This window comes from Natrix helvetica (assembly GCF_964273705.1).
Source record: "Natrix helvetica genome assembly, chromosome: 4".
NCBI classification, from domain to species: domain Eukaryota; kingdom Metazoa; phylum Chordata; class Lepidosauria; order Squamata; family Natricidae; genus Natrix; species Natrix helvetica.
The window spans coordinates 111613070-111637874 of NC_138550.1; the positions used below are offsets into that span (position 1 = coordinate 111613070).

Below are 24805 nucleotides of genomic sequence, written 5' to 3' on the forward strand. Positions count from 1 at the left end.
TATTAAGATGAGTTTCTGTTTTAAAGAATAAAGAAATAACTGAAATACTTTCAAGAAATATCTCACAAATTTGTATGCTTAAATTTGTAGGTGTATGTGTGTGTGTGTATATACACTCATATATACAAACAAGATTATGAGAATAACCAAGAATCTTCTTTAGAGATGTACATGTTAAAATATTGAAGGAAATGTCCAAGCCATCACCTTATTTATAATCCCCCCCACCCCAAACCTCAGTAATCGCTCCTCATGTTTCCATGTTAGGTCCTGAATTTGGAAACAATAGTTTCACTGCTTGGCAACAGCCCAAAATGAGTTAAGGACATTAGCTATACCGTCCAATATGACAACATCCTATAAAGTTTTGCCTCAGCATATTGTACAGACATGCCAATAAATCCTGATTTAGTGCCAACTGGACATACTGACCAATCCATGATTAGGGGAAATCATGGCTTAGGATGCTGCATGATATCCCAATTCATGAGATTTAGGTTAACTGCCTATAGGAGGAAATGCAGAACGTGGAGAGAAGAATCAGCCTGGAGTTGTTATATTCCCACAAGCAGTGCAGGTCCAGGTCCTTTTGAATTCTGTTAACTCTTATCTAGCACAAATTTAGTACTGATCTTTAGTTGATTAGATTCTTGTATATAAGCATGAATAATAAATCAGCTTAATGGGAACTTAACACATGGTCCTGATTCTCCACGCCTGACACCGCCTACAATTATGATGTAAGATTCAGATAGCAAATTTAAGTCTTTATAATTTATAATACAATATAGAGATACGGGATTGAAAAAACACACTGTATTGTTAACAACAGCTTTTCTTTCAACTGTAAAGCAGGTGTTCTATTTCTACTATATAACAGTTAACTTCCTGTGGAACCCATCACAACCCTTCAGTTCCCAAAGACAAGCCTACATTCAATATGTGAATCTCAGAGAACCACATGTTTGTGAGCCCAAAATTATGGTCATCAGACATACATCATTGTGATTAAGTACTGTAGGTTACCATGTAATGGCTCACAATTCTACAAACTTTTTTTGCAGCAATTATGAGAATATGATGGTCATTAAACGCAGGTGGCAGTTATTAAGTGAATCTGTTTTATCCAAGTGGCATTTTTTGTTGGAAACCCAAAATAAACTCTAGAAACAGGCAAAAATCAACAAAAAAACATGGTGGTATTACTGTGAGACCCTGTGAACATCCATAACTATGCTCCAATTGCCAAGTACCCAAAACACTGTATGACTACTGGAACAAGGTGTAGGAACTTGGACATTGGGCCTTGAGAACCTATTAGGGGATCTATCATAACTGATCAATCACCAAGTCACCGGTCATTAAGAAAGGACTGCACTGTAGAAAAGATAATTTTGGTGCATAGAAATATACAAGACCCATTATATGTCCCTGAACATTGTTTTAAAAGTTTCTTCAAAAGTTCACTTAAAATGTTTCTATGCAACAATGGCATGAAATCAAAATTATTTACTTAGAGGTAGGCTGTTGCAATGCAGGAAAAATCCAGAAATCTTTGAGAAAAATAAAAACACAGTATATAACCCTACTTAGCATGGGAAAGTCAATAAACTAAAGGTTAAAGCCATGAAAGATCATAGTTAAAGTTAGCAAAGGTTAACCAATAAAAATGAAACTGAAGCCCAGAAAGCGATTAATCAGTTGACAAGCCCTAAAGGTGAAAAAGGATCACAGAAGTAAAGAAATCTGTAAATCAAAATGAAGATTAATCTATTTAAAAGTGAACAAAAAACACCCAAGCAAAACAGATAAACTGCAGCTCAACTTGTGAAGATTTTATTCAGCTCTTATCAGTTGCCTTTCTCTTTTATTCAAACCAAGGAACCTTCTCTACAAAAATAAAAGCATTATTACCTTATGACTGTTCTTTGTGAACATGATTCATATTTGAAATTTGAAAAAAAGGAGAAGTGATAATCTTGGATATGGACTAGTTCACTATGAGTAGCTTATTTTTTATTATTATTCCTTCCTGCTTTAATGGATTACTCATAATACCTGTTTTCATAATCTATCAATCTGTGAGATTTTGTTTGCCATGTATAAATGGCTCAGTGCATTGCTTTCCTTCAGAGTAATTCTGTCTACATCTGTTACATTCCTGTGAGACTGAAACTCAATATACAGATACTGGACAGAAAACTAAGGCAACTCACAACTTAATTGGCTTGGATTAAGCACAAAATGATGCTGATTGATCAGCTGCTCTGTATATTTGGCTACTGAACAGGAACATTCCTTTTTTTTTTCATCTGTTCCCATCTGAATAATTGGAGGAATAACATCCCAAATAGTGTTTCAAATTAGGAACAGCCAAAAGAAATAAGACACAACAGTTTAAATACCAGCTTCTGTGATCAACAGAAGTATGGTTGATCATGGAAGCTCCATCCTTTTTTTGTGAGAAGTACAGCAAAACTTTGATTCTCCAGTCCAGACCTTAATGTGGTAGACGTAATTGGATTGTACCCCCAAACATAGGAGAAAACCCACACTTTCCAAAGCAGCCAGAATAATTGTCATTTGTCTTAAATGGTACAGCTGATATAAACAATCTATGATGACTTGATGGAATATCTAATATGTCAATTAACCAACTGATATTATCAGATGCCTGACGTCCTTTCATGAAACCAGATTGTGTGGGAAAGATTACTGAAGTAATGCATTTAGAAAACTTTATGCCAAGGCTGCTGTCAACATTTTAGCAAGTATATTTAGAGCTAAATTTGGGATCTGGAGAAGAACTCTGTCACTTTTCATTGATTTAATAGAATTAATTACTGAAAAGAATATCATGCTGTTAAAGAGACATCTCAGTCACAGTAATCTTTGGATGTTTTATCTAAAAAAAATCTTTAATTTATTCCATGAAGATGCTTGAATCTAGATTACACAGTTGACTATAAAAATATAAAGCATTACTAGTTTTTTATTGCTTTTATCCTGAAAAATCATTTGTATACTGCCATAATTCACAAGCACTCACACTCTCTCACACACCTTCCACAACCTTTATCTCTTGTGCACCCTTTGTCTGTTTTTTGTAGATCTTTGCTTATCTTTTCCCTCTATCCATCATGAATTAATTTATTTGATAGGTTTGTCAATCACAAATCAATACAATATAATAAAAAATTCTATAAGAATTACAGTGTGCCTAATAAGGCATTTCTGAGTTTAGGATATTAAAAATACAAAGTCAACATTTTATTAAAAACTGATATTCTGCTAATGTGTCAGAGATACAGCTTCACCAGACAAACCCAAATGCTTAAAACCAGTATGTAATGTTACATAGTCTGTAGACCTGAAATGCAAATTAATTAAAACAACAACAACAAAAACCTAAACATATAGAAACAATTTTGCTGACAATAGGTAAAGCAACTATTCTTGGTACTATACTACACCATGCATGACAAGGCAATAACACACAATTATTTGAAAGTAAAGTATGTTATTTGAGTTCTATGAACTGATACTTACCTTCCAGATTCAAAAGTGAACCATGTTGAATCACGCCCATATCTTCTCAAAGAACTGAGAGGCCACATGACCAGTTTAACCTTAGCATTATGGATATCCCAGAGATAAATGTTTTCATGTGTGATCTGCATCGTACATTCACCGTAGATATCTAAATTTGGTGTAGGCATAAGATATACATTGAATCGTTCTGGAAGACAGAAACAGAAACAATACAATCGTAGTAAAAAGTGTGAACTGGCTTGAATTATGACCACAATTTCCCTTTTGCCTATTGACTGAAGCATTATTAAAATAAAACTTATTTAAAGATAGGAAGGCACAATGGATTTAGAGGAAAGGGTTGTATTTTATTCTGACCACATATGAAAGAAAAGTTGAGATCCTGTTGATGAAATAAACTTTGCCTGTTTTTATGACCTTCATAAAATGATATAATCACTTTCCTTTTTTAGCATTTATAATTTCAATTAGTGCCTTTAGTTAGGAAGATGCACCTGTTTTCCAGATTTAAAGAACTTGGCACATTTTAGTAACAGACTTGTAATACACACTTTAAGCTTTGAAAACTACAGTTAAATCAAGGAAAATATTGGAATGAAACTCTCTTTTTGTCAAGCATTCAGTTTCCATGTTTTCTTTATATAGATGAAGAAAGACAGTTAAAATATATTTCTCAAGTTGTTTTATTGCATCACCTCCTAATTAATGTATCCAAAAAGTGATAGGTAAGCAACTTTTTGTAGATAAACAAAGTGCTCTGTCCAAAGCCATTTATTTAGTAAGCCATTTGATTTATTCTTATTGACTAGATGCCTGCTATTATATGAATTTATAATTTCAAATTATATAATAGTAAAGTTCTAGACCCAAAGTTGCTTTTTCAAAAGGCAACTGGACTTATTTGCTTTGAACACTAAGCTGGAAATACGCATCAGAATGTGAAATATTAGACACTGAACAGGAATGAAAATGTGAAAAAAAAGCAATTAATGAACAATTCCATGTACAATAATATTAAAGATTTCAAGCTAGGAATAAAGTTGCATATATTAATACAATATATACATATATTTGTCCCTCAGCCTCAATATATATTTTTTGTCCCTTAGCCTATTTGATTTTGCTTTATTGAAAAGTTCTGATGTTAATTCACTCAGTGTTACACTTTCTATATAGATGTCCATATAGATGTATGTCTCACTAACCACATTAATGATGTACTGGGCCTGTAAATAAAAAACACCAGTAATGATTATGAGAATATATTTTGGTTTTTTATGGTTTTCAAAATTTTACTATATTGCCACAAAGTAAGGCTTCTTCCATTACTTAAGTATACTATGCAACCACTCCAGCTTTTGTGATGTTTATTTTTTAAAAAAAACTAATGCAAACACTTAAAAATAAATAAATTGAGGTGAGTGCATTCAAAATTCCTATTCACATTTTCATAAACATAACCTGTGGATTATATTACTAAAGCTATGTGGTCCTACCATATATGTAGATGATATTAAAGCTATTAAAGCTTGTTAATTATGGAAAGCTGGTTGAAGTATATTCTGATTACAATATTAATTGGAATTAACTTAATCCACTAATCTATTTATTTTACTATATCTGTAGACTATTGTAAGAGATTAAGAATTAACAATTTGCATAATTCTATAAAATACTTGGTTTTTGCATCTTTCTCAAAGTTTATCACAATATGTTGCATTAAATACTTTCAAATGTTTGGATGGAGCTTCAAAAGACATAACTTGACAGTTAAAAATACTATTGGGTCTTTTGGATAGGATTAATGTTGCTAAAATGTGTTTTGAGTCAAGATACATATATATATTTTAAGAGAGATCCAAAATATTAGATATTTCTCATATAGTTTAACTTAATTAGATTTTTTTTTACAGCAGGAATTTTTTTTTGCAAAATTTCAGTCACTTTGTAAGGATTTTCAACTATATATTTGGGCTTTTATTTTTATTTATTAGAATGACACATTACAATTGTTTTCCTCTTTCGGTCCATTTGAAGGAAATATGTAAAGTCTTTGAATCTCTGCAAGCGTTAGGGACTGTGTATTCTAAACTAAGATCTTATTATAATTTGAAAAATGCTAAGCCTATTTGGTTATTAATTGGTAAGTGGCAAGTTTTGATCGCAAATTACATATGAAGAGGGCAATGGAATATCTGAATTTTAAAAATAATGGGACAGGTTTTCAGTTGGAATGTTTGGGCTAACAAGGGATTAACATTTTAAATCAGTTGATTCTTAATAGTTGGTTTAAAGTTTTCAGGTCTAATTTGATTTCAATATACACTTGCAACTGAACTGTTGCAACTGAAACAGATATTAACTAAACTGCACGGCCTAGGTCCATGATGGTGAACCCATGAAACCATATGTGCTGGCACACGAGCCATCAACTCCAGCACGCATCGGACAGCTGATTTTCAGCCTTTCAGAGGGTTTTCACTCTCCCCAGGCTTCAGGAAAGTCTACCGGAAGTTCAAAACAATCGGTTTCCATTTGCCGGAGGGCCTCTGGGAAGCCAGGGGAGGCCGTTTTCAGCCTTCCCAGGCTCCGGAAGCTTTCCTGGAGCCTGTGGAGGGTGAAAATGCCTCCCCGGAGGAAATACCAAGCTCAGCTTGGAGGCGAGCAGTGCGGTGCATGTGTTGGGAAGTGTATGTGGGATTGTACATGCATATGCATGTTGGGGCGCACTTTGCATTATGGGTGCTGACATGCATGCATGCTATCACATGCATGCACTTGCATTTTTGTCACCCCAAAACAAAAAGGTTAGCAATCACTGGCCTAGGTGCTTTACCATGTTCTGGGCCACTTGCAGCTTTGGTTTCTTTCAGAGATGCTGCACTTTAACAGAAACTCACAATCTTTTTTAAAATTATTAAAAATTCAAATGAAAGATAAAATCAATTATTTATCTGATCTGTTGCAGAAAGAGTTGGAATAGTAATTTTTGGAAAATAAATGGATTATTTCAGGAAAATACTTTTTTTAAAAAAATGTTTCTTTTGAGGCATGGCAAGTACTCTTTCTGAACACTAAAAACTCTTAAAAAGCTTACAAAATGTATATAAATAAACTAGATCAACTTTTCATGGAATTCAAAATCATAAGACAGTCATCTGAATGGAGAATACTCTGTCAAAGTCTTATATCTTTTATTTCACAGTTGTGACTGCAATTAACTCCTAGCTGGCATCTGTCAATTTTTGTGAATAGTTTAATTTCAGAATGAAGCATTTCATGAACAGTCTTTGATACATCAAATCAAATCAAATTAAATCAAACCAACCTTTATTACAGGTTTAGTCCAAGAGATATCAATTAGTATGAGAGGGAGGGTTTTTGATATCTTTTTCCTTAAAATCTGATTCAGTAAATCAGGGAAAAATATTTCTTGCCATGTTAAACTATTTGAGATTATTATTAGAAAAGAACATTCAGGAAACACAGTTTGCTCAAAATGTCAAGACACATTTGTTCCTTTTACATTGAACATCAGTGTCTTAAGCTGAGTTGTCCTTAAAAAGAAAAAAAAATCCTGATTAGACTGAACATCAGCTGCGAAACAAAGAAACAGAATCAATAGTAATTATCCAAGAGTGGAAGACAAATAAAAAGTATGTAGTGAAATTTAGAAGAATTAGAACTACTGATAAAAAACCCCTAGAAGTTTCATATACAAAGCTACTGGGTAAACATGATTATCACAAAGAGATCCTGCAGTAAATCATTTTATTATATTCTTGTTTTGTAACACTAATGGCATTAAACATACAAAAAATCAATAATCCTACTCCAGATCAATTCCAATGTTATCCATTGTAATCTCCAGAATAGAGTAAAATATACAAGAGTGGTAAAAAAAAATACAGATGTACATATCCTGACTTGTTCAAAAACCTTGCTGAGAAAGCACAGTCATAAGGTGAATCCTTTATGCTATGAAGCAAAAACGTGAATTTAAGAGTCAGCTAAAGGAATTGAAATGTAAAATTAATGTGAATTAATAGAAGCTGAAATAATTGGGAGGGAATGTGACAGCGTAGAAGAACATGTTCGATCTCATCCAGCTCACAAAGGCAAAACCCCTGAGAGATTTTACAAAACTAGCATTGTAAAAGAGCCGATGGTAAACTATCAAACCAGACTTTCAAGTATGCTCCTAATGTTTGGGAGATTTAGACAAATACATATAAATTGCTGGACTAGAGCTTTAGGAATTCCTGAAGGGTAAATGCATCTCTGAGGTTTGAGTCCATTCATTTTCAGTACTGAATGTATGGAACTGGCCATCCTGCTATTATTATTATTATTTAGCACAATGGTTGTTTTGAGTCAGCTCAGAAATGTAATTATATCTTAAAGAAAAAGAAGAAAATGCAGATAAAATTCAAATGACAGGCAAGCCTTAATGTGATAGTCTGTGATAGTGAATGACATTCATAAATAAATACAATTAATAGAAGAGGGATATAAGCATGAAAAACAAAATATTCTTGACAACTCTGCACTGGCTTTAAGATTCTGATTCCATAATATGAGCTCATTCATAATAAATGAGTAATTTAATGGGTTAGTTGGCAACCTAGTCATACATATTTGCAAATGAGATTTTAGGAATAATCCAAGAAATAAACTATAAAAGAACAAGCATCATCATCATCTGTTCTCCAGATGGTTTGGGCTATAATTCCATCATTTGCTGCCCAGGGCTGATGGAAATTGTAATTCCAAACATAAGAAATATACCTGGTTGTACTATCTGGTTTTGTAAAAACAATAATCTTGTTTAGATGACCTAATCTGTGACTGTTCTGCAATATGGATGAATTTGAAGAGTAATTAATCAAGAAATATTCATATGAAAATGAACCGAATTATGTTAACTAACTTTGGTTAGAATAAAAGCATTCTCTGAATTTATAATTATACAGAATGAAATTTGCTATAAATCAGAGGATGATTTATTTATTGCTTTTTTTGCTTTCAATACAATATGTTATGTACAATTTTATCACTTTTTGCAACCTTAATTTGCTCTGTTCAAGAGCTATATTGCACAGAACTTTTTTTAAAAATATGGATATTGGCATACAATTATTTTACATTTCCTGATTCATATGCACAACTATCTATCTATATAAAAATGGCTCTGTGTGTGTGTGTGTGTGTGTGTGTGTGTGTGTGTGTGTTCCAGCATAACTCTGGAACGCCTCAAGCAATTTCAACCAAACTTGGTACACACATGACTTACTCTCTGGAAACAAATACTGTGGGAATAAGACACACCTAACATCTCTCAGGGTGTGTGTTCTGTTAAGATACAGCCTGTTGTACTTTAAAATGTCTTCTACTGTACTGCTGTAAAATGGTTTCTACTTTACAGTGCAGTGGAGTTCCCATGGTATCATCTTCACAGTACTACACAAGGGGGCTCCCGTTGGTAAAGGGGAAAATCCCACATTAGAAATTATGTCTGATTATTTTTGAGGACAAATGTATGGATTAGGATAAATAAATACCCGGGCAATGCCGGGTTATCAGTTAGTTAAAAATAAATTGAAGGAATTTCTTTTTCCTTTAAATTTGGGTGAACAATATGAATTAGAAAAAGGGTGTACTCAATTAATGATACCAGACTAGTTTTGGCTGGCTCTAATTTGACTGAGTGGTATATGAAGGTAGCTACTGATAGTTTATTAGTAGTTTAAATTGAGATATGGATGGTTCCTCCTGTGCTGGATTTCAGAATGGCCATCACAGTTTAGATTCTTCAGCAGACCTTTGGGCTAAGAAAGTGAGCTGTGCTTTCTGTACAGTAATGTGGATTATAAATAATAAACATAAAGTTTATCTCTGCAACATTGTTATCTGTGTAGAAAACCTTTTATGTATATATGATAGCCTATGTAAGCCACTCACAGTTGGTTTCAATTGAAGTGACAGATCAGTTGCATAAAAGTTCTGCAAAGAAATAATAAATTTGATCCTCCGCCAAGAAAATAATAACATTTCAAGCTAACAATTAAAATAGTACTTAAAAAGCAGACTAACCTTTGTCTGCCTCTTTGAATTATTTTGCACATAAAACTGATGAAGTGTATTAAAATCTGAACTAGTGGTTTGGTTTAGTGATTAAGCACCAAATTAGAAACTGGGAGAATGTGAGTTTTAGTGGGGAAACTGGCTGGATCATTTGGAGCAGTCATTCTCTCTCAACCCAACTCATTTCACAGGTTTGTATTGTGAAAAAATATAGGAGGAGTAAGGAGTAGTAGGTATGTCTGTTTGCCTTGAATTACTTCTAAATAAAATATAATTTAAACCATGATTTTTTTTTAAAAAAGAATAAGTTATCTGTGATTGTGAGTTTCTTAAATACAATTCTGACTTCAGGGTAGGACATCATTTAGCTGTCAGAAGCCCTTTTTGTAATGAAAAAAATCATCAAATGCATCCTACATATTATTGAATAAAAGGGAAAACATTTCTAAACTAAATTATTTCATTAAATAAAATCTCATGATACTCATTAATATTTTACCCAATCCTCTGAATGTGTGCGCGCGTGCATGCGCGCGCGCACACACACACACATCTTGATAAAGGTAGCAAAGCACAGCCAGGTTTCCATGAATGTTGCATTACAACTTTTGCTTTGATGTGCAAGTAAGAAGTGAGTTGCAGCAATTTTCTTAAAAAAAATATGTCCTTGCAAAAAAAGAGAAATTTCAATGGATTTGCTAATGCTCCTGTTATAGATGGTTTATCCAGTCCTGATACCTGATTTAAATTTATTAATAAATATTTTGCATCATGTCTTACTGTGTGTAGCAACTGTAATGCCTGCTTTTCCTTTTAGAGTTAAGGTGACAGCTAGCTTTAGCTCTGCTAATTTAAATGCAAATTTCGGCACTGGGGGATATTTATCAAAATTGCAATGTCTGGGGTAGTGAAACTAATGATTCAATTCTGCATATTACTAAAACATCCATTTTGTTCGGGTCTTGAATTTAAATGCTGCTGTTAATTATGGCTACTTGGAGTCTTACGGGTAGATTATGAATGGAGAACCTGGGGATAGTGTCCTAAATAGATTCGTTTCAAACCAGTTGTTTAATCCAAAACAATAAATATGTTTTATTTATCTATACTGAATACATAACTAAGATAAACAAATTTTAGTTTCTTATTTTGACTGTGGTCTATTGGCAATTTAAAATTGCCAATTCTAACCTGATGCATCAATTGACATTTGTGCCGATATATTCTCTGACCTGACTTGGCTCAAGGGAGTCCTACAAAAAACTCAGAAACATTTCAGCCTGCTGTCCCAAAGGTGCTTTTTCAAGAGGCAACTGGACTTTCTGGTTTTTCTTTGAAGATATTTCGCTTCTCATTTCAAGAAGCTTCTTCAGAAGAAGCTTCTTGGATGAGAAACAAAATGTTTTCAAAGGAAATCCAGTTGCCTCTTGGAAAAACACCTCTGGGATAACCATGACCTGAATGGCTGAGAATCCCCATAGACATTTCAGCCTGCTCTACGCCAAATTATGATTTTGCTTATAGCATGAATAAAATTGTTTTAGGTCCATTCTGGGAAGTCCTACACCAAATTTTCAAAAGTTCCATACTGAAATTTCAGAAACTAGAGAGTTCCATCTCTAGTTTTAGTGAAACCCATTGACACTGCTTGCTTTGCACTGCAAATTTGTCCCAAAATATTTCATAGTGATTATTCTTTATGTAGTAATGTCTGTATTATCAGAATATGACAAAAAACCTTTGACACCATCCTTTCCTTGTAAATCTCTATCTGTCTGTCTGTCTGTCTGTCTGTCTGTCTGTCTATCTGTCTATCTATCTATCATCTATCCATCCATCCATCCATCCATCCATCTATCTATCTATCATCTATCTATCATCTATCTATCTTCGTAGATTTTCACGGGTGTAGTGTGTGTGTGTGTGTGTGTGTGTGTGTGTGTATCCAACTACCACTCACTTATCACGAAATCTCCAGAACAGTAAAGCCTACAAACTTGAAATTTGTTCCTCTTCGCATCTAGGTGCTCGCTAAGAAAGGATTTTTTGAAATGACTATCAGATCATCAGTATTCATTATACAGTATTATATATACTTTATATATGCTCAGGAGTTAGATATTCTACTCCCTCCCCTTAGACTGGGCATGGGTGTGGCCAGCGCATGACTCATCCGGCCTTCCGGGATTTATATGTCAATTTATCAAGCGTGATCACATAGTTTCATAGAGAAGCACAGGTATTTAGCTAGTTACTCATAAATCACAAATTACTTTAGTTCATAGTCTTGAAGGAAATCAAACCTCCATAATAAATTTTATTGACCTTATCTGAACTCTACCCATTAGTAAAATCAACTATTTATATGCAACATAAACATTCCAATAAGCCTAACCTCTACAATTTGACAAATGAGCTTCTGATTTTTAAATAGGTTAGGTAGATTACCTAAACACATACCATTTTGCTCTCTTTGAACTCCAGCAGCAAGTAGATCGGGTTCACCCAGGCTTATATCATTAAGTCTAGTTCCAAGACATTCTATGCAAAGATGTTTGCACCACTCTTCTGCCTCAAGCTCTGAAAGAAAAAAAATGCACCAGGAATCTTATTAATAGAATAATATTATTCACAGGGATTGTGGAATAAATCAAGTAAAGTAAGTTGTTAATGATGAATGTGACAAGAGGCTGCAAAAAAAAAAAACAAGGAAAAAAACAACAACTGGGTGTCAGAGAAGATGGCAGGAAGCCAAAGCCAAGATAATAAAAGATTTTAGAAAGGAACTTAACAAAGAATTTCAGTGAGCTATTAGAAGAAATAAGATTCAGTGATATAGCTAGATCTCCACTGATTTTCAAAAGAATTCTCTATATTCAGGAGGTTTCAATCTCAAAAAGGTGTGGTAAAGGAGATTTACAATACAATAGTAGAGTTGGAAGGGACCTTGGAGGTCTTCTAGTCCAACCCCCTGCCTAGGCAGGAAACCTTATACCATTTCATACAAATAGCTATCCAACATCTTCTTAAAGTGTTTTCAGTGTTGGGGCATTCACAACTTCTGGAGGCAAGCTGTTCCACTGATTAATTGTTCTAATTGTCAGGAAATTTCTCCTCAGTTCTAAGTTGCTTCTCTCCTTGATTAGTTTCCACCCATTGCTTCTTGTTCTACCCTCAGGTGCCTTGGAGAATAGTTTGACTTCCTCTTCTTTGTGGCAACCCTTGAGATATTGGAACACTGCTATCATGTCTCCCCTAGTCCTTCTTTCTCTTAAGCTAAACATACCCAGTTCCTGCATATGTTTAGCTTAATTTGAAGTCCCTTTAACTCATACGATTTAGTCATGTGTTCAGGTTTTCCCATTTTTATTGAACAGACAATATTGTGAATAGACTTTTAGTAAGGGAATTAAAATTTAAGGATAAAATGGTTAGATAATAATTGGGATGGGAAGAATAGGAAGAACTCTGGATCGATTATGCCTGGAAAATTGCAAAGAAGATCTTAGAAAATGATATGGTCTGTTATCAAAGGCTGGCTTGGCAAAACATAAATATTTAATGATAAGATTCAATGACAATAAAATGTAATTAGTATTTTAAAAGTTGAATTATTACTCTTTTCAATACATATGATTGTTTAATTTATTCAGTTACTTTTTTTGTTTCTTCTACTCATATGTCTAGGTTTCATTTTGTTATTGGATTAAACAGTTCTCACAAGCAAAGAAAATAACAAATGAATTATTGTTGGGGACCAAACCCCAAATTTTAATATTAGCTAAATTTTAGCATAAATGCGTTTAACTTTATTATATTTAAAAATAAAATAACATTAAATATAATTAGTACAACCACTTTACTATTCATTTAAACATATTAAATTTACAACTCATTGCTGCAAATCAGATTTAGATTTGTCTTCTAATTTTGAATAATTATTTTAATCAAAGAACTTACAATTCTTTGTATGTATCAAGATGTCTTGATACATTTCAAATACTATGGCTATAGTCAAAACATAAAACTTCCCAAAAATCTCAATCAAAAACCTCTTCAAAAATGTACATAAAACTCTCCATAAAAAGCAATTATAATTGTAAAAACCTTGTCTGTTTTGAAAAAAAGATGCAAAGAATATTATAGCATTGATGGATGTTCTCTGTTATTTCCCTAAACAGAATATCTGGAAGAAAGTTTCTTGGGAGGAATCTGAAGATGCAATAAAAGCAGATGAAACACTTGCTTCATCATGCTTTTTACCACAATGTAGTGAGAAACCCATCTCCTTACCAACATTTGGTTATTTTCAATGTGATTTACCCACCACCATTAATCTAAGAACCTTTTCATTTGCTTCATTTCTTGGAGCTCCTTTGAAAACCTGCTTTTCCCTGCTTGGCAATCTGCTTTTACTAGAGCTCAAACAGGTACAAACCAGAGCTTCATTCCTTATCACTGGTACATTTGCAAGCACACCCAGGAAACCATCAAGATTCATCAGTTCCTCTGATGGATTATTATAAAGTTCTTTGCCATTTCAGAGATCCCAGATGCTGACAATGTGTAGCTAGATTTTTTAAAAAAACTGCTCTTAGATAATAAAGGACAAACCTATAAGCTGCCCAGAGTCAACTTATAGGGTAGATGGGCAGCTAAAAAATTAATAAGTAAATAAACATACACGTCTTTCATATTGTTCCATATGCTCAAAAGTAGAAATCCAGAATGTGGAAAATTGGAAAAGAGGAATATTACTGAACGAAGGCATATTATAAGAAAGGGTACTTAATCTTAGGGAATGTATAATGATGGCAAAATTTATATACATTCACAACAGAAGTATAACCCAATTTAAGCAAGAATGGCTTCAATATAAACTATATATATTCAGCAAGCAAGGCAAATGTAAGTATTTAGAGTATGATTTTTAACAACTAATTAAAGAATTGAAATCACAAAAGGTTAAATATCTATAAATATTGTGCATTAGCTGAAATAGACCAAAGAGGAAGAAGCTAATTATCTATAACATTTTCTGTAGTTTTTCATTTTTTATTCTTAAATAACAAATAGTGGAGATTTTGAAACATCACTCAAGAGACTCAAATCCTTTCTCGTGTTGTTAAAATAATTTCATCTGCATAATGTGCTTTATGGATAATTTCTTATAAACAAAATGAGCACTAACTATATAATCACAGTAATTCCTTTATCTACTTACTGAATATTGTATTTCCGTACAAATTATTTTCTTTCTTTTCTCCTTTTGCTTGCTAGTGCTCTTTTTAATGATTAATAAATAAATTTAATGAAAACATTACCTGGGACACGTTTATGGTAATATTGAGGACATTACTCTCCGGGCCACTTTACTTCCTTTCCTCTACCAGAAGCATTGGTGTTGAAGTCCCCTGCTCCAAAGGCCAGAGAGAGTCCCATACTAGCTTTGCAATGAAGCTCCAGGAGAGTTTCATGTATAGTTTCATACAATTCCATGGACAGTATTCATACAGTTTCATCCAGCCATTTCCTGTGTAATGTTGCCAATTATTGCCATGGCTTTACAAACAACATAAATATTTGACCACTTAGGCCCAAGTATGGAGTTTACAGGTTAGAAGGGATCTACACAAATGTGTGGATCCCCAATATCCTATAACATTGTCCCCAGTGCCTTTCCTACATTCATTGCTACTTAAATGCGGGACCTACCTTCAGCACCAGAATCTATTACTCCTCTTTCTGTATCATGCTCACCTTCTCATATATGTCCATATGTGAGTTCCTGTGCTCAATCATTCAGGCCCTGGTCCTTTCACATCTGCAATGCACTCTGTGTGAGGTGACCCTTGAAGAGTATTTGGAAGCTATAGCTGGCACAATGCAGCCATGCGAACAGTTCTTGGGGGCCCTAGGGTGGCCCATGTCATACCACTGTTGCACAATCTGCACTTGTTGCTGGTTTGCTTCCAGTTCCAACTCAAGGTGTTGGTAATTAGTTTAAAGCCCTTTGTGGCATGGGTCTAGGTTAACCAATGAATCTCATTGTAATGGGATTATCTGCCTCATCTATGATAGTAGAACCGGCAAGTTGCAGATCCCATCAGTCAGTTAATTCTAAATGACAGCATACAGAAGAAAAGCTATTTCTGCTATGCCTCCAACTCTTTGGAACATCATGCCCCTCAAGGTGAGATATGCATCCACCCTGTTGGCCTTCTGCAAGGGCCTAAAAATCTGGGTCTGCCAATTGGCTTAAAGCCCCAAAGGGGGCATGTCATACTGGAGATAATTAATGGACTGATATAAGACCATACCTCTACTTTGTGTGTATATCTTAAAGAGCAGTGGTAGTGTAGTGGTTAAAATGCAGTATTGCAGGCTAATTCTGCTGATTGCTGATTGCCAGACGTTTGGCAGTTGGATCCTGACCAGCTCAAAGTTGACTCAGCCTTCCATCCTTCTGAGGTTGGTAAAATGAAGACCCAGATTTTTGGGTGGCAATATGCTGACTCTGTAAATTGCTTAGAGAGGGTTGTAAATATGTGGTATATAAGCTAAGTGCTGTTGTTGTCTTGTTTCTTTTCTTACCATCATTCTTAATTTTACATTTATGTTAATATTTATTATTTTAAAAATTTAATGTTTATCTTGTTGCTTTTATTTGGTTGTAAGTCACTTAGAGTCAGATCTAGACAAGATGGATGGCATATACGTTTAATAAATAAAAATAATATATAACTCAGCTTAAAGATTTCAATATGCAGGGGCACTTCTCTAGGCCCATTGAAGCAAATTTCCTCTATTTAATCAAGTCAAAGCTCACTACCATGAATACAACTACTCACTGTCAGTTAAAGATAACTGTTTTTTTTTTGTTTTAAATAAGTTTTATTGATTTTTACAAATTTTCCAAGGAAAAGGGGTTCAAAGGAATGTGATAATATTTTGACAGCTACATCGTGCGGGGAGAGCAGTCCCCCCAAGTCTCACAACTTTTACAAACAAGAGTTAAAAAGAAAAACCTCAACATTTAATAGATATTAGCAGTTTTGAGTTTAACACTAAATCATGAGTATGTTTCAATCATTTTGTTTTGTATCACTTCTGTAAGGGTACATTGTAACAACAATTGCAATAATGTTTCAAGTCACTTTTCTGACCTGAGTCTTCTAATTGTTGCATCCTCCCCCCCCGTCTGCTGGCAGAGCCTCAGCCCCTCCCTCGCCTCTTGTGTACCATCCCCCATTTCATCTAGGAGAGCATTATGTTTTTTAGTGAAAGCCTCTGCCTCCACAACTGTGTTGATTCTTATTCTGCTGCCCTCCCAGAAAATCAACATGCCTTCTGGTAATAGCCACCTGAACCAGACCCCTTTGTTATATATATATTTTGCTAAAGAGGAATATTTCTTCCTCTTATCTCTTACTTTCTTTGGGATCTGCTTAAGAATGGTCATTTCTTTATCTTTATATTTTAGTGGTCCTAGGACCTCATCTCTTGTGGTCTTTCTAAGAAATTTAACATGAACTTCCCTTGGAACATTGTGTGTTCTTGCATAGGCTGAGTTAATCCTATAGATCAGGTCAATGTCCCACCAAAGCTGTTGTTTATCTCTATTAATGTATTCTGCTAATATTGTGGTCATAATCTCCTTAAGATCTTCATTTTCAACTTCTGGCAGGTTTTGGAACCTAAGGAAAAAGGACATCCTTTCAAATTCCATTTTTATCATGTGATTTTCAAATTCTACATTCCCCCTTTGAATTGTCTTCACCTCGTCCCTCATCCCAACTGCACCCTCTTCCAGTACACCTATTCTCTGTTCATTCCGTGTGGCTTGTTGTTTCGTTTCTCTGAGCTGATCATTTAAGTCTTGTAGTTGTTTTTATTTTATTTCGTCCTGTCCCTTTAAGATAGATTGAAGCATCTGGTGAGTAGACAAATCCCTTTCACTCTCTTCAGGGGCTTTAGGTTGTAGAAATGACCCCAGTTGTGACTGCTGCACAATCGGGCTTGACGTAGAAGATGTCGGGGCCGATGAAGCCTTGCCAGGTGGTAGCTTTTTTGGACCCATCATGAAGCTCAGATATAGTTATTAATCTGTACAAAGAAATGGTGTCTGTAGGGAAGCACAGCCAGTAGAGATCACAAGGCAGGCAAATCCAAGAGAGAAGAAATCTTCTAATACAGAAATAAATCAAATGAGTAGATCAAAATATTCCAAATCCAAGGGAAAAGCGCATTTAGAGAGGCTCCTGGAGATCTCTGGGGTGGAAACTAGTTCAGAGCCATGAAATCTTCCAAGGGAGGAGTCTCATTCATAAAGACAAAGAAGAAAGAGGAAGTTGGCCATCTTGGCTCAGCCTTTACAGGTGGTCAGGAAACAACAAGTCCAAAGTTTCCATACATAGTTTAAAGAAGAGTCAGTTCAACCATCCTTTCTCTCACAATTGTGGTCAAATTTTTTTTCCAATTGTTTAAGGGAAATGAAAGAAAGTTTTTAACTCTCTCTCTCTCCTATGAGAGGGAGAGATTTTGCAAGTGCCGTTTTTCCGAGAGGGGTGGGAATTCCCCCCCTCCAATCTTAACTCTTCGAAAGGTTGAAACAGAGTCCTGAGAAAAACTGCAATTCAGTCAATTGAATAAATCAATAAAAGACTTGGGGAGACCTCCCACCTCACCGCACTTCAGCTGCGTCTTTCAAATTGCTCGTTTCCTTTCAGGCTCCGTTCGGTGAAGGCGCACAGTGGCATTCCGCATTCCCCTTATGCTCCTTGGCTCCTGGGGCAAAGCTGGAGACCCCCCGTGGCCGCCGCCGTTCCAGGGGGTCCCAGCAAGCCACCCCTATGGCAGGATGCCCCTCCAAGGCACCCTGTGTTCCCCCTAGACTTAAGGGGAGCCCACCGAAAAGATGAACGGCGGACACACGTGTCCGTCGCCTTCGGCTACCGGAAGTCATCCAGTTAAAGATAACTGCTAAAGTGCAATGTCTAAACTCTTATGAAGAAATTTTAAATTATAATTTCTTTTGGAATTTGAATTGAGGTCCTTCTAAGAAAGAATAAAAAATGTATTTCTGTATCTTACATCAACCAAAATTGTCACCATGTAAAGGAATAAAGTCACATATTGTAGGAAGGCTCCCTCCCTAGAATAAAATATTCTTTATTCTTAATATTAAAAAGAAACAGAATAGAATATTTCCCATGAAGGAGAACAGAAGAGACATCTTCTTAAAGGCAGAAAGACTGGCAGCCCCAGTCTTCCTGCTATAGGAGAGCAGTCCTCAAGCAGAAAGCCAAAGAGGCTAATATTTAGAAATGTATATTTTATATCCATTCAGAAAGCTGGCCCACTCTATTCATAAGCAAAGAGCAGCCAGAAACTCCAAATAAACAACACAATAGGCAAGGAGCAGAAACTGACAAGATTAGCTCAGACAAAGAAAACAACTAGGATTTGCATTTTCTTTGCCTGTAGAGGGAGCCATGATCCCTACATGACCCCATAGGAATCTGGCAACAGCCTTTAAAGTATTAAAGGAATATTCTTGCACAGGAACAGGCATCTCTATTACAAAGCCCCAAAGAATGTATAGAAGCCCATCTACTCTCAATCCCATTTTATCAGCACCCCAGAAACATGCTGCTGTCACTAGTTTCTGGCTGCCAAATAAAGAGAAACCCCCTTTCCTGCAGTTTGCCTCCATTTTATTTCCAGTATCTTTCTCCCAGCTTGAACTAGGCCTTATACTTTTTTGGGCATAGAAGTGACACTGCCAAGGACAAGAAAACTGTGATCCTTAGATGTTATCAAGGAAAGGGGTTCTGGGAATTTCCACTCCTGATCTTTATGAATAAATTTTACCAAAAGTTCTTTTAATTTTTTATCTGTGGTACGCAATGGGGATGATGTTTGATATCTTTGTCCACTCCTGCAACTGACAACACAAACTGAGATCTTGAAGGAGGCAGATCTATGGGATTGTGGACTTGAAACATTATTTGTAAAGACTTCATAAGAAGCTACTTGAAGGAAGAAGAGAGATTCAGCAAAGGCTCTGGAGACTGTGGCTGCATAGTGAATGAAATTGGGAAATATAAATTCTACTTTCTTCTTCTTGAATCTCTTTTCATCAATACCTTCTCAGTGCAGTGAGAAATCAATATTCTCACAATATGCTCTAGCCATCTAAATCTTCTGTTCCTCAATTAGGAAGCCTCAGTAACTAAGGTTGGCTACAGCCCAAGATAAATCCTCTTTCATACTCTTTAAATTATTACGTTTTCAGGTTAATATTTTTGCTCTTTTAATTAAAAATACAATCTTAGAAAACTGAGTCTACTATTTCAGGTTTCAGCCACAAACATGGTTACTCAGAGATTATCAATTTTGCTTCTAGGCTGAAGAGTTAACAGTGAAGCAAATGACTGTAAGAAAAGAAAAAGACTTGGCTGAAAAGTTTTCTTTGAAATACTAGTGCAAAATAGTTGTCTAAAGTTGCTCCAAATTTCAGAAAGCCATGTCAAGGTTGTCAGCCAGTTCAAAGATCAGATGCCCAAGAGCAGAATCTACACATGGGTAGAAAGTCAAATGTTGTTTGCAGCAAAAAGAACCGAACTCATCGATTTTTCTTAAGGCAGCAGCTCGCTATCACTAGTCATGACAGGTCCTTGGTGCTCTCTTGAGCTTTCTTGTTTTCTTGCAGATGTTTCATTACCCAAACTAGGTAACATCATTGGTGCTAGTTATCTAGTTTGCTTAATGAAATGTCTGCAAGAAAACAAACAAGCTCAGAGGGCAATAAAGACTCTTCATGTTAACCCTGAGCTACACATATTCTCCTTTATTAATATCATTAGTCAGAAAGTTTACTCTTTTGCTTAATGAGGAACCTAAGAAAAGTTCAATGTTTTGCTGTCTTCTCTTCACTTGTCTGATGGGGAAGCTAGGAGGTGTTACGTCATCCTCACCTGACTTTCCCAGTTGCTCAGATGATAACTGTGTTTGTTCAACCTGATAGGATTCCTGGCTTTGTGCTCCCCGAGGCTGACATTCCATAGACCCACCTGGAAGAGCTTCTTCAGAGCCAGAAACTTAGAAACACTAAGAGGTTTAGTTGCACATATGGCAGTAACAGAAAAGAAACTTGTAATATTCTGGTCTTTATCATCTTCAGCTGAATAATGTTTTTTCACTTAAACCTAGTTATTATTGTCACCTTATTCTAGAGTTCTAAAGCATTACAGAAAATCTTTCTCTGGATTCAGGATAAAATTGAAGTTTGACAATTTCTTTGGACAGGGATGAATATAAATTTGACCTTGGATAAGCCTGTATACAACAAACTTTCCACATTAGAGCTTTAAAAAAGTAAAGGTAAAGGTTCCCCTCGCACATACTATATTTTTTGGAGTATAAGACTCCAAAATAAGACTTCCCCTCCCCCCAAAGAGGGAGAAAATTTGGGTGCATCTTATACACCGAATGTAGCCCCCCCACCAGAGGCCAAAAACGTGAGGCATGGAGGCAGTGATGGTCTGTGGCAATCCCTGCAGCCTGGAACAGCTGATTGGGGGTATTCTGGCAGTCTGATCCACCCACCAATCAGCCGTGCTGAATCAGGCTGTAATAAGTGTTGAAGTTGACTGGGCTGGTCAGAGTTTGTAGCAGTAATCACATTAGGAAAGCACACACAAGTAACTGATTCAGTAGGATTCAAAATAATAATAATATACAATACATTACCAAAAACAAGCTTTCCAAGGTAGCAGTAAATACAAGCAAAACATAAGAAGCTTCACTTTCAGTTCTTGGCTAAGCCAGGCTCACACAGCAAATTTCAGAGTCCAAATAGCCCTCATTGGCTGACTTAGTTGATATGCCTATTCATTGACTGACCTTGTTACCATAGATGCTGGTAGGCAGAGGCAGATTTTTTCTTCTTATTTTCCTCCCCAAAATTAAGGTGCGTCTTATACTCTGGAGCGTCTTATATTCCAAAAAATATAGTATGAGCTAGTCGTTTGCAACTCTAGGGAGTGGTGCTCATCTCAGTTTCAAAGCCAAAGAGCCAGCGCTGTTTGAAGACGTCTCCATGGTCATGTGGCTGGCATGACTAAACCCGAAGGTGCACGGAATGCTGTTACCTTACCACAAAAGGTGATCCCTATTTTTCTACTTGCATTTTTACATGCTTTTGAACAGTTAGGTGGGCAGAAGCTGGGACAAGTAATGGGAGCTCACTCCATTATGCGGCGCTCAAACCGCCAAACTGCCGACCTTTCCAACCGACAATCTCAACATCTTAGCCACTGAGCCACCGCATCCCTAGAGCTTTATTGGAGCAATTAGGTATTTTTTAAAAAAGCATAGGCAAACCTGTTCACATTAAAATATGAAACCAGAATATAACATGAATACAATGTGTATGAATCCCAATGGATATTTTACTAATACAAATGTTAACAATATTGCACAATGTGTTTATTTTTACATGATTTAAAAATGACAATGCTTAGATAATTATTTTCATCCAAAATATTATTTTGCCAAGAAGTGAGCATATTAGACAAAATGGAAAAACAGTACTTGGCAGGTTTTTTGCATGTCTTTGGAAAGTAGGTTAGCTCTTTGAAGAAATTGGTAAAAGTATGACCCATAGAATAGTGTCACACGACTACCACAAATTCAAGACTCTTCTGAGAATAATACACATTTAGAGATAACACACAAAAATGACATAAATTTATATATGGAATTTAAGCTATTGACAGATGATGTATGAGTTTCTGGGTTTGGAGAGATTTCAGTGAATAACATGGTAATTTACTGCACCTAACCTGAAATACCAGATCTATTTTTCATTTTCTGTTTTCTGTCACTGTTTGGTCTCACTTGCATTGGGCTATTTATGTTGTATTTGCAGTACAGGCAGCTGTAAATAGATTAATCATTTGGGGACTTTTTCTGAAATTCAGCATCCTTTACTGGCTGAAAGTCTGCTAAAATGACTGGAATACTTAATTCTAATACACAGTACAATAACTTATCTAACGGTGAGCTCTTGTGCTGAAGGCAATATAGTCAAAATAATGCTACTGAGAAACGGGAGTAAGTTATTAGCATGCGTGGGGATAGCAGGTATAACTTTAAAAGAAATAACATACACATATAAGGGAACAATCCTAAACCTGCAAAACGAAGTTTAAAAGCACAATATATATTTGCAGTAGGACATCTTGCTATGATAAGACAGGAAGGGAAGAAGGGAGTGAAAAATAAAATGGAATACTATAGAATAAAGCCAAGATGGTCAATAACCAGAATAGAAGCATTACATATTCAGGGCTTTAAGTGTTCACCTTATATTTGAGCCTTACCATTCAGAAAAAATGTGACAAATCCTTTTTGGTTTATTCCCCCTCCCCCCCAATGTTAGAAACCATTCTGTAAAATATCTCAAATGGAACAATGTCTTTGTGTTTACCTATCTCCACTAAAAGAACTCTCGATTATAAATATAAATTACAGCGCACATTAATATAGAGTAGATATTTAAGTTTCTACTTAGCAATCAAGATAAAATAAAATAGAATTTGAATCTGTAAACAAGTTAGCAAAAATATTATTTTGTTTCTTTTCATATATGTGTTCTTTTTTCCACGAAAAAGTATCCTTGTTTTGTTTTGTCCTGAATTGTTCAGAATATCCTTACCTATTTTCTAAAAGCATGAACTATAAATAACAAGTTATTGATGATATAATGCAGATAATAAACAAATAGTATAGTTGCTTCTGTGTATAACTCTTTAAGTTGTTTTTACCCACTGATTAATCTTGACTCTAAAAGGCTACTACCACCTAGCAATAGATTCTGACCAGTTCATATGCAGCAGAAGTAAGACAATATCTGCTTTTAGCCTCCTGTTTGCTCATTGGAGAACCACCTATGGTGCCTACTCCAGCAATATGCACCTGGAGAAGTTGGAGTGAGGGGAGAGTTTCTTAATTCAGGTCTTTGTCTAGGGAAGCTTAAGAAACTATGTAGCTCTGAGCTCGATTGGGGATGTGGAAAGAGGTAAGTTGGCAGGGATCGCCATGATCGCGTGGGCATTGGAACTCCGACCCACATGCCTTTGTTGATAGCTGCCTGCAGCCTTGCAGCGCCTGGGCGAGCCCAGGACACCGGAGAGGCTGGGTAAGGTGAAGAAAAGCAAAAAGGGTAAAAAAACCTCAGCAAGGGAAAAGCAAATAATTTCACCAAGCCTGCCCTCTAAGGAAGGAAGGAAGGTAAAAGAAAAGGCAAAAAAAAAAAAATGGAGAGTCCAAGCTATATGTAAGGAAGAAGAGAAACATGAAGCGTGTCCACTGGACTGACTGAATTGAAAAAAACTGGAGACTGGTCAGCACCAGAGGCGTGGCTAAAAGTTTCAATTCAGTCCTGGGCAGATTGGCTGTATTTAACCCACGCTTGGACTCTCCAAGCAGCGCACAGAAAATAGAGAAATTGATTAACTGGTTATGTTCATCATGCCATCACAGAAAAAAATGGAATATTAGGACAATACAATACAAAACCCATCAAATTAATATACTGTATCCAAAGATAGACCCCCAAGACAGAATATATTGAATGAAATGGCTTATGTCAAAACATTTTGCAGTTTTGAATCAATGCTCAAAGTTTCAGCAGGTTCTGCTATATAAAAACTGTTCAAGTTATGCATTTATAATGAGCCATTTGAAAGCCAATATATCACTATCACTGTTTTCTAAAGATTCTATAAAAGAGAAAATCAACAATATTGTGCTCATCCTTAGTAACTATTCATTGAACAAATCAGGTGTGAGGGCAGATCATGACAAAATCCTTTGCACTGTTTATGAAAGAACAAAAGTGTGTTAATGAAACAGTTGAACAGAGTGAAGACAACACAAGAGTATGTATTCTGAATTTCTGTATACCATTTTCATTGCATGATTTGCCATTTGCTAAGTCTTTAAACCCAGCATTTTTAAAAACATTAAAATCAAGTGGACCAATAGTTTCACTATAATGTTAACAACTATTGGCAAATACTGTGAAATGTTGGTAGTCTGCTCTTTTAAAGGTCAACAATGAAACCTGAGCAGCCGCAGGGTTTGAGACCATTATAGATTT

At 35.5% G+C, this 24805-nt stretch overlaps 2 protein-coding genes across 2 annotated transcripts in view; one reads left to right on the forward strand and one right to left on the reverse strand.

Annotated features, from left to right (window-relative positions):
- CD226 (CD226 molecule) overlaps window positions 1-24805 on the forward strand; it is a 703503-nt gene that overhangs the window by 71207 nt on the left and 607491 nt on the right. The gene's annotated exons all lie outside the window — the stretch shown is intronic.
- DOK6 (docking protein 6) overlaps window positions 1-24805 on the reverse strand; it is a 195442-nt gene that overhangs the window by 46897 nt on the left and 123740 nt on the right. Inside the window, exons 4-5 of the mRNA XM_081950953.1 lie at window positions 12097-12216; window positions 3550-3739 (exon numbers count right to left, since the gene is read on the reverse strand). Of these exons, the coding sequence (XP_081807079.1) occupies window positions 3550-3739; window positions 12097-12216 (310 nt within the window). The remainder of the gene's footprint in view (window positions 1-3549; window positions 3740-12096; window positions 12217-24805) is intronic.